At 51.2% G+C, this 23215-nt stretch overlaps 1 protein-coding gene across 1 annotated transcript; it reads left to right on the top strand.

Annotated features, from left to right (window-relative positions):
- The first annotated feature begins 14620 nt into the window (after positions 1-14620).
- On the top strand, positions 14621-20955 carry Tmem37 (transmembrane protein 37). Its single transcript, XM_036202969.1, has 2 exons — positions 14621-14681; positions 20157-20955. The coding sequence occupies exons 1-2, from the start codon at positions 14661-14663 to the stop codon at positions 20727-20729; spliced, it is 594 nt and encodes a 197-aa protein (XP_036058862.1). The 5' UTR covers positions 14621-14660; the 3' UTR covers positions 20730-20955.
- The last annotated feature ends 2260 nt before the right edge of the window (positions 20956-23215 follow it).

Here is a 23215-nt window from a genome sequence, read left to right as displayed (position 1 = left end):
GACTGTTAGCTAAGTGTCTGCTGGCTTCCCTGGGAGGATTTACTGACTGTGGTCTCTGGGAGAGGACAGCAGAGGGAGATGTTGATATTCGCTGAGATGTGTCCTGTCCTTTGCCCACACGCAACTTTGCTCTCAGCTGGCACCGTTCTGTAGGGAGCCAGAGGGAGAGCCAATGAGGGAGAGGGAAATGGCTGAGGGAAGGGTGGCCCAGCCCTGACGCCCTACCTAGAGATGTGGGGCCAGATGGCTGAGAGGTTATGGACATATGGACAATCTGCTCTATCCACTAGGATTTTTCCCTACAGTACACATTTCCTGGTTCTCTGCTCACCTACAGAGATAAACATTCTGAAACATCTCTCAGAAGCGTTGACACCAAGACAGTCCTTGCCAGACACGCAATGGGTACGTGAAGAATGTGAGTATCAGGCAGGGGACCCTGCCAAGAAGCCTGGACTGAGGGCCTCCTCCTACAGAAGGTGCCACTGATGGTGTGGCTCTTCACAGAGGCTGGCTCTCTCAATCAAACCCAGAGCTCGCTGACAGGCTAGTCTTCCCAGGCTTGCCGGCTTTTGCTCTGGGCATTGCCCGTCTTTGTCTTGCAAGGTTGGCATTATAGGAGGGTGGACACATCTACTGGCCTTCGAAGGGTTCTGGCCATGGAAACTCCCGCCCTCACTCTTGGGCACTGTGTGTATTTTAGCCCCTGAGTCATTTCCCTGCTCACTCAGCAGGTTTTCACACATTAGATGTTTCCTTCCTGGGGTGTAGCGCAGCAGTTAGAAAGTATGTTGTTCTTCACATGTGTGAGGCCCTGGGTTCCACTGGAGGGGGGTGCAGAGGGGAAGCAACTTCCACTCACTAGAAGGGTTAAAGGGGCCACTAACAACTTGACGGTCATACACTTGACATCCTGCTGAGAGTCAGGTCCGTGGAAGGAAGAACCTTGGAGAATGGTAGGTAGGGTAGGGTTCTGGGGCTAACCTCAGCTATAGCTCAAGCCCCAACCAGTGAATCGAAACCTGAGCAGTGGGGCCCAGGATCACATGCTTTAAAAAGTACTCCAGAGGATTCCTGGGGTAGCCTGGCCTGGGAGCTGTAGGTCAGAGGAGAAAGCCACCCCAAAGCAGAATGTTGGTGTGGGAAGGAGGATGGGAAGCTGCCGGTTGGCAAGGAAGCCTTTCCTCTCCCCTTCCAGCTACTGGGGAAGCTGGGGAATAAAATGACAGAAGACTGGTGGACAAGAGAAGTTTTTCATCATATACTCATGGATTCACATCAACTCACACACACACACACACACACACACACACACACACACACACACACACGTATGCACGGATTTGGAGTTTATATTTATATTCCAAGGGAAGGGGCTGCCATGGTTAACCTTGTTACCAACTTGATGGGACTTAACTCACTTCAGAAACAAACCTCTGGACATGTCTGTGATCCTTCCAGATTCCATTCATAGGAGTGGGAAGACCTGCCCTAGCTGTGGGCAGCACCATCCGTGAGCTGGCACCCCGGACTTAAAGAAAAGGAGAGCCTGAGTTGAGCACCAGTGTTCATCCTCCCTGCTTCCTGACTGTGCATACGATGTCACAAGCTGCCCCTTCAAGATCCTACTTCCTCTGGTTTCTCACTGTGATGTACCCAGAGGCTCAAAGATTGGTTTCCAAAGAGATTCTAGATCCGGTCAAGTTGACAGTCACTATTCACCATGCCAGGTGTGGAGTCTGTTTCTAGTTCCTGACCTCTGGATCCACCTGCCTGCATAGTATACTTGTAAGCTCTTAGCATGTCCCAGTGAGACAGAACACAGATGAAGGCATTTGCTGTAGCTGGCAAGATAACTGAGCAGGTAAAAGCTCTGGTCATGAAGGCCTCACAATCTGAGTTCAATGCCCATACTATCTTCAGAGGACGAACTTCTTCTGATCTTCTGCCTCCAGGAACACAAGCAATCGACAGCGAGGCGGGATAGAAAGATGGGGAAACTTGGCAGAACACAAGAAGAGAGAGAAGGCTCTCACCCAGGCACCTGCTTGAAGGCTCTCACCAGCAGCAGGGCTAAAATTCTAGCAAAATTAACAACTGCTTCTGCTCTCTCCCTTCCCAGCCATAACATGGAAGTTTTCTGGAAAGTGTACGGGAAGCCTCAGTTACAGAGAAAGGACCCGGCTAGCCACCTGTGTGGTGCCAATGGCTGCTTCTTTTACTTTACCAGGCCATCAAACCCATCCACTGTATTTCTGAAGCCACCCACCTTATTGCCCTTATCAAGAGTGGGGGTGTTTCCCCGCAGTTTTTTGAGATAGAGCTTGGGAGTCACTGAAATGGGCAATCACTTATTCTGACTTGGAGAAGCCCCAAGGAATTGGGATCCTGAAGGGCAGAGTGGACTGTCTGCAGGGGTAAGGGCAGTTGTGGGAAATTCCGAAGCAGATCTGGGCCTGGAGGGTTGGGGATGGGAGTGGCTCCCAGGCCAGTTACAAGGAACAGAAACTACAGCCTAGCAGGCGAAGCAACTGTCAGCTGGGTTCACACACTACTTCTGAGCCAGGCAGGGAAGAGCACACATGTAAACCCAGCATGCCTGAAGCAGCCTGAGTCTAACAAACAGCCTGGCAATTTAGTGACAGTCTGTCTAGAAGTAAAACATGGAAGGGCTGAAGATTTAGTACAGGGATCATCCTTTGATCCCCAGTACTTCTGGGAGATATACAATATACGGCTTGGCACCAGGACAGCCTCCTGGGAGTAGACAGAGCCTGAGGTAAGGCTGGTGGCCTCTCAAGGCAGGATTGTCCAATATAGAGAAGTGATCCTCAAGTGTTGTGGTAGCGCCCCGCACTACCACCACCTGATCACCACGTCTGAGACAAGAAACAGCAGGACATTCGTGCCAGCAGGATGCCAAATGCCGTCTATTGAAGGAGGGAGGGAACCTTAAATACAGGCTTACAGCACGATGGAAGAACCCCTGGAGGGCAGAAGTTCGCTATTGATGTTTACAATCTTGCATCGAAGCTGTTTACACCAAATGCAGGATACACAAACAAGGAACTTCCCTTAAGCATTGAGGAGGGTGGAGACCAGCAGGGAATCAACATAGGGAGGACATCAAGGTCAAGGTCGGCAATCAGGGCAGCAGTTACCCAACTTGGGAGTTCAAGCTCCCCAATGGTCTTGCTTTTTTTTAAGAGAAGTTTAAACTGAAGGGTGTAACAACATAAACCCTCTGGGTTGATAAGTTTTCACACCTGTAGTAAATACACTTTGTGATTAGGCACGGCTATGTACACCTATAGTCCCAGCTACTCAGGGGGCTGAAACTGGTTTTTGAGCCAGGAGTTTGAGGCAAACCTGAGCAACACTAAATTAATTAATTAACTAATTTCACCACTATGTTAACTTATACACACACACACACACACACACACACACACACACACACACACATACACACAGAGCGAGACAGCATGCAGAGCATGTGGGCCCCCTGGGTGCTGCTAAGGATATAGTTCAGCAGGGAGAGTGCTTGCCTACCAGCCATGAAAACATGGATTCAATCCCAAGCACTGCACAAAAGCAGGAGACTCTCAGAGGCAGGCAGATCTCTGTGAGTTCAAGGCCAGCCTGGTCTACACAGTGAGTTACAGGACAGCCAGTACTATACAGAGAGACACTGTTTCAAAAATTTTTGTATGCAGGAGTTAGAGAGATGGCTCAGTGATTAAAAGCACTTGCTGCTCTTACAGAGGACCCAGGACACATGGTGTCTCACAACCATGCTTAACTCTAGTTCCAAGGGATCCAATGTCTTCTAACCTGCTCAGGCACCAGGCACGCACATGGTGTACAGACCTACATATAAGCAAAACTCTCATATACATAAAACAAATCTGAGTTTTCAAAAGTACATGCACATATACACATGCTTGTGTGGTGGGGGATAGAGCTTTAGTGGATTAACATTTGCCTGCATGGAAGAGGCCATAGGTTTGATACCAACACACACACACACACACACACACACACACACACACACACACACCTGAATCAATCCATCCATCCATCCATCTTTGCATAAAGTAAAATAAAAAAAAAAAAAACAGAGACTGCATCTCAGCTGTGAAACACTTGCCTAGCACGCACAAGGCTAAGCAAACATGGGGTTGCTTCCCAGCCCCAGAGGGAAAAAAATTAAAAGAGGGTAGGTCACCAGCACCAGGAATCAAAACACCCAGTCCAAGGTCCAGTGGCTGCCCCACCCTTCCAAGAGCACCTCCCCCACCGCCCCAAGTGAAGTGTCTGGAAAGCCCTGGTCTCTTCCCCTTAGGGTGTTGGACCAGGCCTGCTTCTCTTGTTAAAGCACAGTTATAACAGATTGGGTGGGAGTATGTCCCAGGCTTCCACAGAACCCAGACAAAGCCCTGCCCAGGTTATCATGCTTCCCCGCCAATACACTGCTCTCATTAGCCAACTCTTGGTGCCTGGCTTTGCTTCCTGGGCCCTTTGACCCTGTGAGGCTCCTGGTAAGGAAAGAATGTTGACAGGTTCCTGGAAGTGATGAGCTGGCAGTCTGCTCCATTGGATAAGCCCAGGACATTTGTTTGTTGCCCCTCCCACCCCCAAGACACAGGGTATTTCAGAATGTACTGACAAGGTAAGTGTTCTAAATTGACGTAGAGAGAAAGTGATAGGACCTGGAGAGACACTTGCTATGCATGAGGACTGGAGTTTGAACCCCCAGATCCTGTGTTGGTGGGATGCGCTCATGACAGCAAAGTTGGGGAGGTGGGGACAGGTGGATAATGGGGCTCACTGGCCAGCCAGCCTAACCTAATTAAGGAGCTGAAGGCCATCGAGAGACGCTGTCTCCAAGGAGATGGACAGTATTCCTGAGGATGACACCCAACCTTGTGTTCCAGCCTCCTTCCCTATGGGCTCACAATGCATCCCTCCCGCCTCCTCACACGTACACTCAAGGAAAAAAAAAAAAAAAAAAAAAAAAAAAAAAAAAACCAGGGTCAACACCACACCCGTGGCCCCACCCACTACTGCCTGGCGCTCAGGAAGGCAGGCTCCGGCAGGGGGCGGAGCTGGTGCTCCCAGCAGCCTTAGAACGCAGTGAAAAGTGTCTATGTTGCAATAAGGTATCTATCTGTTGGTAGGTTGAGATCAGAGTGTGGAGCTCAAAGTCGCAGAGACAAAGGGCACCAGGAGGCACGGGAGGAGGGGAAGGAACCCCTACCAGGAGCAGGGGACCACTGGAGAGGACAACAAAGTGGGGCGGGAGGGGGGGGGGGGGTGGCAAGAAGTTGTGCATAACTCTCTCTCCCGGCTCCCCAGGCCCCCGACCAGAGAGACCTGGGAAGAGGCCAGGAGCCCATAGCCAGGTGGGAGTGAGGGTTCCAGACACCCGCAGCTCTCCAAATGCTCTTGTGAATTCCTAGAAGACTGTGTTCTGACCCTTGGGCCCCGAACACATACCTGACCCACCTCACCTTGATACCTTTGCCACCCCTCTCCACCTCTATCTACACAGAATAACAACTCAGCTTTCAACCTCCGCAAAGTGGTGTATGCCCATAATCAAGCACTCTGGGGTGTTCACCACACTCAGTTTATTCAGTGCTGGGGCCGTGGAACCCGGGCTTTCTGCACGCAAGGCAAGCATGCTGCCAGCTGAGCCCCATTGTCAGCCCAGTAAGTGGCTATTGAAAGGGACTAAAGATTCTAAAATTGATCTCTCCTCCCCTGCCCTTCTCTTCTCTTCCCTCCTATTTTTTTTTCTTCCCCTACAACTCTGAGATGGTCTCCTCCAACTATTCATCCTCCTGTCTCAGACTCCTAAATGCTTGCATTAACGTCCCCCACCCCTGGCTAACCTGGGCTCCAGTCATGATGCTCGAGGCTCAGCCAAGGTCAAGCAGGGGATCTTCTTCAGAGAATTTCAGTTCATGAACCCCACTTCTTAAAGGGGAACCCTCCAGTGACCAGATGACCTCCCCCCGACTAATGTTCAGTACAGATGGGCCCAACTCTCTTATCTGAGGTTCCTGTTGGACAAGACCATCGGGCATTGAACACCCTGGGCAGGGGGATGACCAAGATCATAGGGCCCCTATACACAGGGATGGAAGGGGTTGCTGACAGTCCTTAGGCGCTGTCTCACAGTGTCACCAAAGTCATATATTGCCTGCCTGGCAGTGGTAGCACAAGCCTTAGTCTCAGCACTCAGGAGGCAGAGGCAGGAGGATCTCTTAGTTTGAGGCCAGCCTGGTCTACAGAGTGAGTTCCAGGACAGCCAGGGTTACACAGAGAAACCCTGTCTCGAAAAACAAATAAAACAAGTCACATACCACTGGACAGAGGCTCCCAAAGGGAAGTATTTGTCAGAAATATCAAGCCTTGCTCATGGGCTCTTCTCCAGGTGTCCCAACACAGAACAGTGACAGAAAGACAAAGTCCTGTCACTCAGGGATCTCACATGTTTAGAGAGGTCAGGAGAAAGTGTTAGTGTGCACTCCTGGAATCCCAGCTAGTCAGGAGGCCGAGGCAGGAGGACAGAGAATGTGAGGCCAGTCTGGGCTACATGGGGACAGGGGGAGAGGGAGGAGGAGGAGGGAAGAGCATGGAAAGGAAGGGGAGGAAAGGGAAGAGAAGGAGGAAGGGGAATGAAATAAAAGGAAGAGAAGAGAGAAAAGGGAAGGGAAGGGAAAGAATGGGGGAAATATGGTGGTCAAGAGTTTACAGAAGTGGCTGTGGGTGTAGCTCAGTGGGAGAGAGTATGTTTTTAGTATGTACAAAGAACAAGGTCCTGGGTTTGCTCTCCAAGAACAGAGAGAGAGAGAGAGAGAGAGAGAGAGAGAGAGAGAGAGAGAGAGAGGAGAGAGGAGAGAGATAGAGATAGATAGAGAGGGGGGGGGGAGAAAAGCAAGAGTAGCAAGTTTGGGAATGGAGAGGGACTATTCTGGCTGGAGAAGTCAAGGAGGTCCCCACAGACATCGCAGAAAAATCTACCACACAGAGAGCAGTAGTCCATTCAGAGCCTCGGAGAGCAGGCAGAGCTCTGTCCAGGTCTGAGCAGGCAGGTAGAGTTGGAGCCTTGAACATGAGGAACTGGGGCCAGATATGGGCCAGATAGCTGAGGGAGAGGTCCCTCCAGCCTCATGGGCCCTAGGGAGGGGAATGAGGATGCCCAAAAGGTACAAAATGAAGGTGCCACACAGACACCTGCTAGAGAAATGAGGGTCTGCGGTGGGCAGAGATGGGGTAACTAGAAGGCCAGAGAGGAGAGGGTAAGAGAAAGACAGAAGGAAAATATAGAGCTACATTTGTGTCTTAGTTAGGGTTACTACTGCTGTGATAAATACTATGACCAAAAGCAACTTTGGAAGGAAATGGTTTCTTTCATAGTTTATTTTATATAACAGTTCATCATCAAAAGCAGTGAGGGTAGGAACTCAAACAGAGCAAGCACCTGGAGACAGGAGCTGATGCAGAGGCCATGGCGGGTGCTGCTTACTGGCTTGCTCCCCCTGACTTGCTCAGCCTGCTTTCTTATAGAACCCAGGACCACCAGCCCAGGGATAGCACCACCCAGGATGGACTGGGCCCTCCCCCATCAGTCACTAAGAAAATGCCCTACAGGCTTTCCTACAGTAGGATCTTAGGGAGACATTTTCTCAACTGAGACTCCCCCTTCTCTGAAGATTCTAGCTTGTGTCAAGTTGACATAAAACTGGCCAGTACAACTGGGGAGGCAGAGACAGGGATAGAAATGAAAGGGAGGGGATACTTTCAAGGATCCTTTCTATAGTTCAGGACGTGGTGTGTGTGTGTGTGTGTGTGTGTGTGTGTGTGTGTGTGTGTGTGTGCATAAGTGTGTATCTGAGTGTATCTGAGTGTGTGCATGTCCATGTGCAAGCAAGAAGCCAGAGGAGGACACCAGCTGGCTTCTTATATCACTCTCCACAGCTGAGTTATTCCCTCCTTCCCTCCCTCTAACCATTCCCAGTTTCCCCCGCCCCACCCTGCTCCATCTCTCTTCTTTGTATTTTTGCATATGTGTACCTCAATATATAGATACACCCTGCTCAGTCGAGGTTTAGCGTTACTTGTATGTATATGATTGCAGGGCTATTTGGTATTGGATAAGCAATTAGGGGGGTCTCATCCCCGGGGAAGACTGTGGCTACTGCTCTCAGCATTCCTTGGTTGTCTGTACTTCTTTTATGGATCCCCCCCGCAAGAGATTTCCCTCTTCCATGTTAGAGTATCTAGTGGTGTTATATTCCTTCAGGTCTTGTTTAGGCAGCCATGTTGTTGAAGTGTCATGGGAGAAGGTTCTCTGTCTTTTCTAGATGATCTCACAGCAGACTTCATGGTCCTCTGTCTCTTACGATCTTTCCACACCCTGCCCCATGATGTTCCCTGAGCTAAGGTGCAGGAATTGTGTGGTAGGTGGATGTATTGGTGCTGGGCAACCCTCGATCACTTATTCTCTGCATTTTGACTGGTCATGGTTTCCTATAAGAGTAGTTTCTTTGATGTGAGAGCTATACTCATCTGTGGGTATATGGGTAAATATTTAGAATGCAGCTACATACCCAGAGAGGATCTGAACCCTGGTCTTCATCTCACATAGGAAGCACCTTTACACACTCCAGCCCTGGGAGAATTTACCCCTAAACCCAAACACTTTTTCTGTGGAGACTGAATTTGTCTTCCCTCCATGCTGTTTACTTGGAGTGTATGTCCCTGGCCAGCACAGTGTTACAGATAGGGTACCTGAGTGATCAACCCACTTATTCAATTAATGTGTGTTAGGTATTCACTGTGTGCCTGGCTCTGTTAGAGCCTAGCGAAGTCCTTGGCCTCTCTGAGCTGTTAGAAATCATTCAGCTCTGGGCTGTGTGACACAAAGCTGTCATTCCCGGCCACTCAGAGGGCTGAGGCAGAATGACCAGCTGATGGACCAAAGCTCCAGATCAACCTGGGTCAAACAATGAGATCCAGCCTCTAAAGTATAATTAATCTTGCCTCTGTGTGTTGATGTGACTGTGTGCGTACATGCAAAGAACTCAAATCTTGTCCCTCTGGAGCTATCCACTTTGTTGTTGTCGTTGTTGTTGTTGTTGGTGGTGGTGGTGGTGGTGGTGGTGTGTGTGTGTGTGTGTGTGTGTGTGTTAGGGGCACGCTCGTGCGACAGCGTGCACATGGACAACTTCACAGAGGCTCTTCTTTCCTTCAACCTTCATGTGGGTTCTGGGAATTGAACTCAGTCTTGCAACGCAAGTAAATGCTTAATCCACTAGGCCATCTCATGAGTTGTTTCCAACCCCACCCACCCCCATCTTTTTATCTTTTCTTTCTTTCTTTCTTTCTTTCTTTCTTTCTTTCTTTCTTTCTTCTTTTTTCTTTTCTTTTTTTTTTTTTAGGATCTTTCACTGGCCTGCAGATCACCGAGTAGGCTAGACTGAGTGGCCAGCAAACTCAGATCTTCAGTGCAATGAGGCATTGACTACACCATTATTGACTGAGGCATTTTCCAGCCTTAATTAACCATTGAATTTGCAGGTCACCTGCCTGCAAGGAACCCGTTATCTGCATTCTGAGAAATAAGGATTAGAGAGACAACCCACCTCCCCGACCAGGCCAGGCCGACTTCCTTCCGTCCTGATAATGAGGCGTCCCCTGGTTAATCCTTTCCCTCCAGGTGGCTGAGGAACTAAATTAATGCCAGGGTTTTCCTGCAGTTCCACCTTACAAGGAAGAGAAACTCTGAAATGACCAAACTGCCTTTTCGTTTCAAGCTTCTGTTTTCTTCAAGCTCCCTTTCGGTCTATAAAACCAACCTCCCTTGCTCTGCTTAATTGGAGCGTGTGTCCTCTCCTATGGCATGGATTTCCTGATTCATGTACTGTTGTTCCCGGACAGAGCTGACTCTGTGGAGAAGAGGGGGTGTGAGAAGGAAGGAAAGAGGATGTGGGGAGCTTTGTACACGTGGTGGCTTTGTCCTTTCTCAGGGAGCACCTGAGCCCAGAACCCAAAAAAAAGGGTGAGTGGTCTTAGATATTAAAAGCATTGTTTCCTTCTCTTTCCCTCCCCCCCTCTTACATTTTATTTACTTTGGGTTTGTGTGTGTGTGTGTGTGTGTGTGTGTGTGTGTGTGTGTGTGTGTGCCCATGCACACATGCTTTAGAGAACACAGGACAACTTGCAGGAATTGATTCTCTCCTTCTACCATGTGGGTCTGGGGATCTAACTCACTCCATGAGACTTGGCAGCCAGTGTCTTAGCCTGATAAGCCATCTCGATGGCTCTCTCCCCCCCCCCTGCATCCCTCCCTTCCTCCCTCCCTCCCTCCTTCCCTTCTTTTCTGTTTGTCTGTATATGTAGTATATGGATTGGTGTGTGTGTTAGAGACAGAGGCTGAGACAGACAAACAGAAAGACACATAGATACGCAGACAAACAGTCAAACAGACACACACACACATTCTATTGGAAACTCCACTTCGGGGACCCCACTCTTCCTTCTCCAGACCCCGTACCCCTCAGAAAGACCACCTAAAGTCCAGGCTCTTCCCCCAAAGCTCAAGGCCTTGCCAACAGGGTATTTAAGGCCCTGCATCTAGACCTGCCATGTGATTTACCCTCCCCACCCCCATCCTCCACCCCCAGCCTCACCTCTGGGTAGGCTGGAGAGTCACCCAAGAGTGCTTGACCCAATAAACCTGGTCTTTTTAATTCGACTTGATATGGCTTACTGAGTTGGCAGAGAAACCCACTATCACAATACCAAAAAACCTATCAACACACACACACACACACACACACACACACACACACACACACACAGGACAATTTGAGCTGTTATCCTTCAGGTACATCCACCGTGTCCTTTGAGACATGGTTTCCACTGTTGTCCTGGAACTCACCAAGTAGGCTAGGCTGGCAAAGGTGGACACCTGCCCCTGTCTCCCTAGGTTGGGATTACAAGCATGTCCCAGCGCCTAGCTTGCTTTATGTGGGTTCTGGGTGTTGAACTCACGTCCCAGTGCTTGCAAAGCAAGCATTTTACCAACAGAACCATCTCTCCAGCCCTCTGTTTCTTTTTATTTGTGCTGGCAATCAAACCTTGGGGTTTGTACACACGTGTGTCCATGATAGGCAAGTCCTCTCCCACTGAGCTGCACTCCTTGCTCAGGTGTGATGTGTTTTGGGCAGAAGAGGGACTGTGTACAAAGCCCAAGCTTAGTGGGAGAGCTGGGGGACAGTGCTTGGTGACCAACCTATGAAGTGAGTGCTTACTGATTCACCAATCAGCATCAGTTTCCCCGGGAACTTTAGGGCCCTGTGCCTGGATCCTATCAGAGGAGAGTGGTGGCCAGGGCCCAGGGATCCTCTTTTTATATCCTTCCTTTTTCTCTAAGTCTGACCAGGTTTATGACTAGGAGGAGGGGGCAGAGGCTCAACCTGTCAGACCATCTGGAGAAAAGGCAGAGAAGGTCGAGGAAAAGAGGTTCTGTGCTGTCTGGAAGGCCACCAGGCCTGTCCATGCTGCCCCTGCCTCTAATACCTGGGGCCCCGCCCTGCCGTCCCTGTCCATCATGGACTCCACTGCACCGACATTCCTGCTGTTACTGAAGTTCTAAGGGCCACAGCCTGGACCCTGGCAACCTGACGAGTCTGACTCTGGCACTGGTCCCCAAGTGGCCAATTAGACAAGTGAGGATGAAAGAGACAAGAGTGAATCCAGAGGTCTTGTGACCCCTAAGCCCCACGACCCCCGAAAGTTCAGGGGGTTTTTGTTTGTTTTGGTTTTTGGTTTTTGGGTTGTTATTTTTTTGGGTTTTTTTTTTTTTTTTTTTTTTTTTTTTTTTTTTTTTTTTTTGTTTTTCGAGACAGGGTTTCTCTGTGTAGCTTTGCATCTTTCCTAGAACTCACTTGGTAGCCCAGGCTGGCCTTGAACTCACAGAGATCTGCCTGGCTCTGCTGGAATTAAAGGCGTGCACCACCACTGCCCGGCGTGAAGATCAGGTTTAAACAGAGGGCAAGAGGTGTGCATAGCTAAGCAGTCCCAGTGTGGTTCCATCCACCACTGACCCATCATGGTCTCAGCTTCAGTTTCTCCGTAAGGTAGTCTAACAAGTTGCCAGGGTTATGCAAAATCTCTTCCTGGAGACAAATCTCCGTTCCCTCTGGTGCTGGGCATCAGCCTTTCCTTCCCTAGCCTGAGCTTCCTGGGGAAATTCCAATTCCTTATGGTCCGTGTCTGACAGCCAAAGGGAGAAAGGCATGAGGCTTTCTCCCCTCCCCCTCAATTTTTGAGACAGGGCCTAACAATGTGGCCCTGGCTAGCTGGGAAGTCACTATGCAGATCTCACAGAAAACAGCCTGCCTCTGCGCCACCTCACAAGCACAGGGATCTCTCTTTGGAATACTTGTGTTTCTGCTGGGACAGTGTTTGCCTCTGTGTGTCACTGGGAAGAGGATGATGTATGTGCTCAGGGAGTGTTATGGGTGCCTCAAGCCAACAGTGTCAGATCTTGGCACCAGCCCCACCCACACTCCAGGCCTCTGTTCCGTGCTCCTTTTGGGAACTGGATAGACACTTCCTCATTTCTGCTTCTTAGACCTTCTTGCTGACAAGGCGTGCTATGCTCAATTCAACTGATTCAAGAGTTTTCTATTCTTATAAACATCGGCTAACAGGCACCCTACCCACAGACACGCGAAGTCCATCTAGCAATCTCAGAAGGCACGAGATGGGTGCGGATTATGAAACCCGACAACTCCTTTTTTTTTTTTTTTTTTTTTTTTTTTTTTTAGACAAGGTCTCATGTGGTCCCGGCTGGTCTTTTTAAACTTTTCATGTAGTCAAGAATGACTAAACTTCTGATGCTCCTGCCTCTACCTCCCAAGTACCTATAGCACCACACCCCATCATGTGGTGCTGGGGATGGAACCCAGGCCTGGTGCATGCTAGGCAAGCACTCTACCAGCCAAGCCAACTCTATTCTGGTGCTCACTCCAGGCTCCGGTCAACCTCAGGTCAGGTGGAAAAAAAGTAACCCGGGTCCCTCTGGCAGAATAGAGCTGCTTGAATGGACGTCCAGCCCCCCAGGTTGGGGGAGGGCCATGTCCTTCTCTGTGAGTTCTTCCACTAGAGTCCAGTGCCTCAGAGAAATGAATGCCTGGCTTCTAGAATCCTGGATTGGGGAAAGCAGGTGGTGCCGTGGAGAGAAGGCCCGAGGGTGAGGAAAAACGCAGTGGCTGGACTTGGCCGCCTGCCCTTGGCCGGAGCTCAGGCTTCTAGCCCTAGACCAATGTCACTCACTACAGATGTCACCCCAGTCCCACTGGTCAGAAGTCCTGGGAAGGGGCCCAACAGTGTGCTTGCCAGTCTCTTCTTCGGGTGACACTCAGAACCGGAAGGCAAGAGAAGGCTGGGAGAGACCTCCACACCCCCATCTGCCTGCCCCAGGACCGGTGATGGTGATGGGACCAGATGAACATGGAAGGAGAAGATGCAGGTTCATCCCCAGGACTCTTCCAGGGAGACATACGTGTAATGCTTTCAACGTCCCATGTCCTTAGAAAAACCAGAGAGAGCTGCCTGCTGGCCAGAACAAGCTAGAGGAGTTAATCCATCTAATCTATCCTGCACTCAGCATCTTGTTTTACCTTAATGAAGACCCCCACCTACCCACTTCCTCATAGCATGAAGGAGGTGTAGTACTAGCAGAAACCCTTGCCCTCAGAAGGACCTACCATCTTTATGAGGGTGAGAGTATTTTAGTATACCTATTTTTCCCTTCCTATTTACTAATGCTGTTGGGAAAGGAACCCCAGGCCTTGCTCATGTTAGACAAAGCTCTTCACCTCCCTCCTACCCATCTCCTCCCCCTCCCCCCATTTCTTCTTCCCCTCTTCCTTCTTCCCACCCCCCTCTTCCCTCCTCTTTCTGTGATCACAGGATCTCACTTTATACCAGGGCGCTCTGGAGCTCACCACGTAACCCAGACTGGCTTCCAACTCGAGGCAATCCCTCTGCCTCAGCCCTCCAAATGCTGGGATTACACGTATCTGCCGCCACATTGGTATACTATTTGCTGATAGTCCCCGAGGGGATCAGGAGACAAGGACGCCGCCAGTCCTCCTTAGAGGGTAAACTAAGGCAAGTGATGAACCCCAGAAGGTTCTGGTCCACTCACGCGTCACAAAAGCCTTGCAAGAGCCCAGCCAATCACCCATTATCTCACTTATTAACCAAGGCTCAGCGACGTTAAACTAGCAGTCCAAGGTCACACAGTGGGTGTAGAAGCCAGAATACCCGCGGGATCCTCCACCTTTCACACCCAGGTGCTCCTTCGGGACACTCGGCCCTTGAAGCTTGGACTGCACCCAAATTTCCCAGCCCTCGAAGAATCTGCATCCAGGCGAGGATCGCGAGCGGGGTCACCGGGTACCCACTCTCTGGAACCCAGGACGCTGAGTCAGCGTAACCCGAGCAGCCTAGTGAGCCCGAAGCCCCCGCCCCTTGGCTTGCGCCCCGCCCCGGGAGAGGGCCAGCCCGGCGGCCGAGCACAGCCGGAGTGCGGCAGCTAGGCCAGGCAACAGCGCGGCTGCCCAGGGCGCAGCATGACGGCCATCGGCGCACAGGTAGCCTCAGGGGCCCGCGGGGAGCAGAGCCGGGCGGGGTACAGTCTACCATGGGGGAGGACTGGGGACCCTCAGTGACTGAAGCCTTGGGTCTGGGTGATAACTCCCCAAGGTGCCCAGTTCTTTCTGGGAGTCCTCCCTCCCCCAGGAAGGTTTCTCTGGGAGCGATCTAGGGGTACCTGCTTCCCCAGCGCTGCTCGCTCTCTGCGGGTTTTTTTGGCCCTTGAGAGCACCAGAGGCCACCAAACTTTCCTGCGGGGGTCACCAGTGAGTGACCTGTCGGTTAGGCTTTTCGCAGGGGGTCGTTGGGAATTTTAAAAACTGGGCATCTGGAGTGGAGGATTGACAGGAGGGACTTGCAAACTGTTAGGCTTGGTTTATGTAACGGTGGACTAGTTGCTTGCAAAGCCAGAACTTTCTGGGAGCCAAGACTGCAAATATCGTCTTCACCTAGAACGGTTTGGGGAGCTAGGTAGAATGCAGGTGGGAGTGTACTCACTGGGGCCCCGACAGCCCAGGAAAAAGGCTCCTGAGACAGGAGCCTCTGCTTGCCCTAAGACCTGGCTTCTTTTGGAGCAGCGCTGAGTGTTTGTGTTGGCTGAGAATCTCCACATTCCTACCCCCTTCAAAGGGCAGTCGGGAAGTGTCCACTACCCTGCGGGCTAGCTTCCTGCTCACCCAGGCATCCCGGTGCCTGGCTGTTCTCCAGGCTGTCCACTGTCCGGTCTTGTCCTGAGGAGCACAGAGGTCAGTTGACTCTGCCTTCAGATGCTCAGGCCCCACGACACTGATAATGTTAGGTCCCACCCATGAATTGTCATTATTATTTTTATCATTATCGATACCACTCGAGACAGACAGGATCTTGCTTTGTTGCTCAGGATGGTCTCAGACTCCAGAGCTCAATTCATCCCCTTTCCTCATCCTCCTGAGTAGGTGGCATTATAGGCATAGGCCACCCCTACAGCTCTACCCATTTTACAGAGAGATAACTGAGGCTCAAAAGTGACCTGCCCACAGTGGGTAGCCAAGTGACAGAATGTAGACAAATTCAAGTCTTCCTGCCTCCAAACCTCACTCACCCTTTGGTGACAAGAAACCAGCCCTGCACAGGCCACCCCCAAACCCTTTTAAGCAGAACTCAGTTGCTAGGGTGTGACAGGGACTTTGATTTGGTGGCTTCTTTTTCTTTGTTCCTGGGCATATACTAGACCATCTCCAGGGAGGGACCTTGGGAGGTCTGCACAGGGAGAAGGGAAGATGAGGCCAGATGCGGGGTACCCCAAAACAGGTGTGGGGCACCCCAGAGGAGATGCTTGGAAACCAGTGTGGATGTGGGAGGAGCTAGGCTAAGAGGTACGGAAGAAAACATAGGTAGGAGCACCTTTCCAGGGAGGAGGAGGAGAAAGGGAGAGGAGAGGGAGGAGGGGAGGGGAAGCGGGGAGAAACAGGAGAGGAAAAGGAGGAACCTATGGGGAAGAGGAGAGAGACAAGGAAAAGTGATGGAGGGAGGAGGGGGGAAAAGGGAGAGAGGAGAGACAGGGAGCCAGCGGAGGAAGAGGCGGTAAGAGGAGGGAGGGTGGAAAAGGAGAAAAAGGAAGGGAGGGGAGAGAGGGGAGGAGGAAGAAGAGAGGAGGGAGGGCAGGAGAGGAGGAGGAGGGGGGAGGAGGGGAGGACAGCCCAGGCTCAGCTGTGCGGAGGTGAGGAAGAGGCTGCGCCAATGTCAGTGCTGGATGCAGAGCTCCCTTGTCCCTACTCTGAGGAGAACTTGGCCAATGGCTTCATCCCCATAGCAACCTTGGCACTTGGGTGCTGTCATCCCCTTCAGTGGCCAGGAGGTGAAAGGGGTCATAAGTGATAGCTGAAAAGCAAGACCTGTTAGTGCAGGTCTTCATTCCTGCTCCTTGGGAGGCTGCGGCAGGAAGATGGCAGGTTCAAGGCCTGCCTGGATTAGAGTGAGTGTAAGGCAACTTAGTCAGACTCTGTCTCAGAATAAAAGACCAAAAAGTGTGTGGTCGGGATCGAGCACTTGCCTAGCATGCGCAAGGGTCTGTGCCCAGTAGCAAGAGTGGGCACAAAGCCTGGATCGTGCAAGTTCAGGGCGAGCTGAAAGGAACAGCTAGGCAGGCTCCTCCTCAGCTGGATGCAGAAATGTCAGGGTGTTAGGAGAGGTATGCAGGGATGGTAACCCGACCCAGGCCTGGGCAGAGAACACAGTGCAGAGTAGTGGATACAGGAAAGTGAGGAGTGAGTGTGAATCCAGGATGCATGCTTGAGGTGCTGTCGGTCTTGGGGAGCAGAGGACGATGGGACATGGCATTGGGGTTGGCCTCAGTAGCCCTTGACCTAAGGCAACAACAGGTCAGCTGGGACACAGGGTCACAGGGTCGAAGAGGGAATGAAGAGGGAATGAGCAGCGTTATTTATCGGAGGAGGTCCAGGCCCTGATTGAAGGGATGGCCTTAAGGTACAAGGAACAGAGAAGAAGCTGATGGGGCAGAACTGGCTGCCCACTTCCTCTTTCCCAGACCTTCCAATGAACTGCTGCCACTCAGCTGCAGGTCCGTACACACACACACACACACACACACACACACACACTCCCATGCCCCACTTCCAGGAGAGGATTCCCGCCCCGGGGACACTGGAAGTTGGTGGAGGTACCCGCAGTCCGGGGTGAGGTACACAGTGGTTCAAGATGAAGGCTTGCACACGATCCTTGCTGGTGTTAGAGACCACTCTCAAGAATCAGGAGCCTCCTGTGGCCACACGTTTTGTATGTGGGGACCAGTGGGGTGGGACAACCTGAAGTGTTGTTCCTCCTCCAGCTCTGTCTACCTTGTTTTCTGAGACCGAGTCTCACACCGGCCTAGAACTCATCAACCAGGCTAAGCTGGAAGGCGAGCAATTCCCAGTGACCGGCTGGTCTCCCCAATACTGAGATTGCTGGCATCCACTATACCCAGCTTGCTTGCTTGCTTTCCACATGGGTTCTAGGGATGGAATCCATGTCTTTGTGCTTGCAAGGGAGGCATTTTACTGACTACCCTTATCATTTTGGCCTGGAACTCACCAAGCAGGGAAGACTGGCTGGCCAGTGAGCCCCAGTGAGCCACCCATCTCTCCCTCCCCAGTGCTGGGATTATAAGTAACATACCAGCTTTTTTTTCATGGGTTCTGGGGATTGAACTCAGGTCCTCATGCTTGTAAGCACTTTACAGACTGAGCCATCTTCCCAGTCCTACACATCTTTATCCACATGAGCCTTTAATCCTTGCGGTTCTACTGGTGGCAAGAGAGTTTAAAGGAAGCCTACTTTAAGTCAACAGAAGGAAAGGTGACACCAGATCTCTCTGTCACCTCTGTCTGATCCCAGCGTGGCTGCGTCTTCAGGCCTGAAGATTAAAGTCCAGTCTGGGCCTGGGACAGGCGGGGCTGAGGACGGGACTGGATGTGCCTGTTTTCCAGACAGCGTGAGGCCTAGGGTCAAAAGGTGTCTGAGCTGGCCTGTGTGTCTTGTGACCCGGTCTCTGCATCTGTGGCTGCCCCATCCTGTGACCGTATTAGTCTCTAGGGATTTCATAACCTTGCCAGGTGCTTTCCTGCAGGGATCGCCGGCTTCACTGGGCAGATGAGAAAACAAGGGTACAGACTGGAGCTGTGGCTCAGTCGGTGAAATGCTTACTTAGCACGAGTAGAGCCCTGGCTTCAAACCCTAGCACCAGATAAACAAATGCGGTGACGCTCACTCGCCTGTCGTCCCAGGGAGGAGGGTTAGAAGGTTAGAAGTTCAGCATCAGCCTTGGCTATACAGGGAATCAAGGCCAGGCTCGGATGTATAAAACTCTGGGTCAAAGTAAAGGGAGAGAAGAGAAACGAGAGAGAGAGAGAGAGAGAGAGAGAGAGAGAGAGAGAGAGAGAGAGAGAAAGGAGAGAGAGAGAGAGAGAGAGAGAGAGAGAGAGAGAGAGAGAAGTACATATGTTTGAGACAGGTCTCACTGAGTCTGAAGCTCACTCATTAAGCTAACCTGGCTGGTGAACGAGCTCTAGGGAGCCACCCATCTACCCCCAGACCCCCTCCAGCCCTGGAGTTATAAATATGGCTCGCTACCACGCCCGACTTTTTATGTGGGTGCTGGGGATCTGAACTCAGGTCCTCGTGCTTGCGTGGCAGGCACTTTAATGACTCTCATCTCCCAGCCCCAGCAGACAGACAGCCTCATAAGGGCTCTGCCTACTGTCTCCGGGGAGCCAGGCTCAGTGTCACGCCTTTCTCAGAGAGGCGCGGCTCACACTTGCCTTTGGAAATCTTATCCACAGCTGACATACAATGCTCCTCACAGTCTCCTTTTCCTCACTCTCCTCATGTCCCAGCACCAACCATTCTGTGTTATCTGTTTTTCCTGCCTCCCAAACAGTGTTATAACCTGCTTCTGTGCATCCTATAAATGAGTCATGTAGCTATGTCTGGGCAGGAGGCTCAGTCTATAAGGAACTTTAAACAAACTTGACCAATTCCCCCAGTGTTCTTCCTCGAGTGCCCACCAAGTACACAGATCTAACAGCATGCCAGGTACCGCAAATACAGCAGTCTCTTGACATGTCGCCTTGCCCTCTATGGGAACACAGGGTTCAGGTAGGACAGCCAATGGCACATTACTCCAAAACACCATCAGAATGGAGCAGAGAGCCAAACAGGGCACCTGGTGGAGAAGAGCAGGAGAGGACCCAGTAGGCTGGCTGCCTGGGTGGGAATGGCCTCTCCAAAGAAAATGAGAAGGATAGAGGAGGTGTCATTCTTGGGGGTGAGAGAGCTGCCCAGGAGCCATCAAAGAGAGGGCCAAGAGGTCTGGGATTTCCCAGGCATGGAGCTATATTAATCAGCTGCCATGGTGTGCGTGCATGTGCATGCCTCTGTGTGTGTGTGTGTGTGTGTGTGTGTGTGTGTGTGTGTGTGTGTGTGTCTGTTTCTCTGTCTGTCTTCCTCTCTCTGAGACAGGGTCTCTCACTGGCCTGGAGCTTACCCAGTAGGCTGGCTGGCCAGCAAGCCCCAGGGATCTGCTTTCTCTGCCTCCCCAGCACTGGGATGCACACACTTACCATCATGTTTGTCTTTTGTAAGTGTGGGTTCCTGGGATCAAAGGCAAACACTTTACCAACAAGGCCATCTTCCCAGCTCCGATTTGGGCTTTTCACCCTGGGTAGATGCTGAGAAGAAGGAAGAACAGTAAGGGATTAGTTTGCAGTTGGTAAACACCTGGCAGGCTCTGGCAGAGGAGGAGGACAGGTAGAAAAAGGAAGACCCCAGTGGAGGGGAGTCTATAATAGGAAGCTGGTGGGGGGACTGTCAATTCGTGTTTTCCCGTGATATCAGAGCAGAAAACAGGGCTAAAGGAAGTGGAATTGCATGCTGGGAGTTTTCTTCCCTGGTGTCACAGCTCTTGCCAACTCACTAATTCCTGTGATGTCTTCCAGACCCAGAGGCTGTTGGGCCCTAAGCGGCCCCACCGGTCCTTCTTTGAGTCCTTCATCCGAACACTCATCATCGTGTGCGCCGCCCTGGCTGTGGTACTCTCTTCGGTCTCCATCTGCGATGGCCACTGGCTTCTGGTGGAGGACCGTCTCTTTGGGCTGTGGTACTTCTGCACCATCAGCAACCACAGTGGACCACACTGCCTGAGAGACCTGAGCCAGGCTCACGTGCCCGGGCTGGCTGTGGGCATGGGCCTAGCACGCAGCGTGGCTGCCATGGCCGTGGTGGCTGCTATCTTTGGCTTGGAGCTGCTCATAGTATCCCAGGTGTGTGAGGATGTCCGCTCACGGCGCAAGTGGGCCATCGGTTCTTACCTCCTCCTGGTGGCCTTCATCCTCTCCTCTGTGGGCCTCCTCACCTTCATGATCCTCCTCAAGAATCAGATTTCCCTCATGGGCTTCACCCTGATGTTTTGGTGCGAGTTCACGGCCTCCTTCCTCTTCTTCCTCAATGCCACCAGCGGCCTTCACATCAACAGCCTCACTCAGCCCTGGGACCAGCTAAGAAAAGTCTAAGGCTCCTCCTGGGGGCCCTGGCTTCTATAAGGAAGTGTGGTCATGACAGGACTTCTCTGACATAGGACCTCTGGCTGGGAGTGAGTGGGACAATGACCTTGAAGCTGCCTCTTAGACACTAAGCTCTAGAAATGGCCCTTGGGGAATCTTTTCAACTGCCCTCAAGGCCAGAGGCCAGAGGAGCACCTCAGAACCTTAGCACAGCAAGTTGTAGAGGTTAGCCAAGCTAGATGTCAATTCTAAAATAAGAAGAATATTCTAAAACTTCTGCGTTGGGTGTTTTCTTCCCTGGACTGGAATAGACTGAAAAACACCAGCAGTCAGTTCCAAGCTGGCTGCCCAGCTAAGCAGGGTTCACACCTGTCTCGTTGATAGCACTGGGATGTGAGCTGGAGGGGCCCTGGGACACTTTTTAAATTTTTCTTGTGTATATGTGTGTGCTGTGTGTGTGTGTGTGTGTGTGTGTGCGCGCGCACACGTCTTCACTCGTGTATGGGTTCATGTATACGTAGATGTACATGCAAGTGTGTGCATATGGAGTTGTGAGGTTGATGTCTGGACTCATCCTCAATGGCTTTTCTACCTGATTCATGGGGGTGGGGTCTCTCAGTCAAACCCAGAGCTCACCTGTAAGGTTAGTCTCACTAACCAGCTTGCTCTGAAGATGCGCTCTCTCTGCCTCCCAGGCTGGAATTACAGGTGAGCCACCACACCATCCAACGCTATGTGGGTTCTAGAGATCCCAACTCTGGTTTTCTTGCTCACACAACAAGTACTTTAACCACTGAGCCATCTCTCAGCTCAGCCCTAAGAATGGCTCAGTCCTCCACCTCAGGGACCAGTCAGTGGCTAGGACCTTCTCCCCTCAGCTCTAGGGGGCTTTGCATACATTTCCCTGGTTTAGCAGGAGTTAGCCGTTTGAATAGTAGGTTTTCGATCTGTTGACTTAAAGTCCTTCCCTGTCCCTTGTGTGGACCCACAAGCTCTGGAACACCCCAGTTCCTAGAGGCTGGACCCACAAGCTCTGGAACACCCCAGTTCCTAGAGGCTAGCTGTCCTCCTCCAGGGCTTAGTTTGAAGTCTTCCCTGAGCAACATCCCTGTAAGAGTGCTCAGGTAATTTCCAGTATAGTCTTCCCTGAGGCCAGTTTAGACGCAGGACTGTTTGTGAGACTCATTTGTAAGGGTCAAGTGACCTCAGCGTCCGTTTCTGATCCTGGAACACATTTCAAAGAGCACATGCTTGCCCTGCTGAACGCCACAGCGGGTGAGGAGACAAACAGATGTTGAGTAATAATTAACAGCTTGCAGGGGATAGGTGGAGGTGAAAGGGGTCAAGAACCAGTGGAGATTTCCATACTCACCGGAAAAACTCCCCCCCCCCCCCCGCACATATGTGCAGGTGCATGTGTGTGCAGGTGCATGTGTGAGCACCAGTGTATGGAGGCCAGAGGACAACCTTGGCTGTGTTGTTTCTCAGATGCTATCCACTTTTTTTTTTAATCTTTGTGTGTGGCTGTGGGCATGCACACACCATGGCACACAGGTGGAGTTTAGAGGTCAGTATTCCTATTGCCTTCACCTTCCATGTCGTTCCTGCCAGGGTCTCTGTTGTTCTCAGCTGCGTAGGCCAGGCTAGCCAGCCTGTGAGCTCCAGGGGTTTCCTGCCTCTTTTCACCCTACAAGCATGTGATCACTACCGTACCCAGCTTCATGTGGGTGCTGGGAGCCCTATCTCAGGTGGTCAGGTTAGTGCAACAAGCATTTCTATCCATTGAGACACCCCTCAGCCCCATTTTGTTTTACAAGATGGTCTCTCTCTGGTCTAGAATTTGCCAGGTAGTCTAGACTGGCTGGCCAGTGAGCTTCAGAGACCTCTGGGTCTCATCTCACCAGAGCGGGGATTATAGTACATGCCACCATGCCCAGCTTTTTTTACACTGGTTCTGAGGATTGAACTCAGGTCCTTGTGCTTGAAAGGCCATTGATGAAGCCGCTGAGCCATCTTCTCAGCTCCCAGATCTGTTGGCTCATGGTGTTGCACTATTTCCAATTCTTCACCTCCCAGGAACAGGCGAAGTGTTTTTTTTTTTTTGTTAGTTTGTTTATTTTTTTTTAAGATTTATTTATTTACTATGTATACAATGTTCTACCTGCATGTGTGTCTGCAGGCCAGAAGAGGGCACCAGATCTCACTACAGATGGTTGTGAGCCACCATGTGGTTGCTGGGAATTGAACTCAGAACCTTTGGAAAAGCAGCCAGTGCTCTTAACCTCTGAGCCATCTCTCGAGCCTGTGAAGTGTTTTCTTTTGTGTTCTCTAAGTTCCTTTCTCCTCCAGCCACTGTGTGTAATCTTAGTCTGCCCTGATCTTGTCACAAGGGTCTTTGCAGGGCTAGGTGAATATACCTGTGACGATTTTTTTTTTTTCTTTCTGGTGCTGGGGACCAAATCCAGGGCCTTCTAGACACTAATCAAATACTTCAC

Source organism: Onychomys torridus, chromosome 11, assembly GCF_903995425.1.
Source record: "Onychomys torridus chromosome 11, mOncTor1.1, whole genome shotgun sequence".
Classification (NCBI taxonomy): Eukaryota; Metazoa; Chordata; class Mammalia; order Rodentia; family Cricetidae; genus Onychomys; species Onychomys torridus.
Note: the sequence above shows the minus strand (reverse complement) of the source record. Positions and strands in the feature narration are given on the sequence as shown.

Bases quoted from the DNA above. Each gene is read 5' to 3' on its own strand.
- Tmem37 (XM_036202969.1), top strand. From the start codon at position 14,661: ATGACGGCCATCGGCGCACAG. The intron at 14,682-20,156 runs GTAGCCTCAGGG...GATGTCTTCCAG, and splicing joins TGACGGCCATCGGCGCACAG to ACCCAGAGGCTGTTGGGCCC.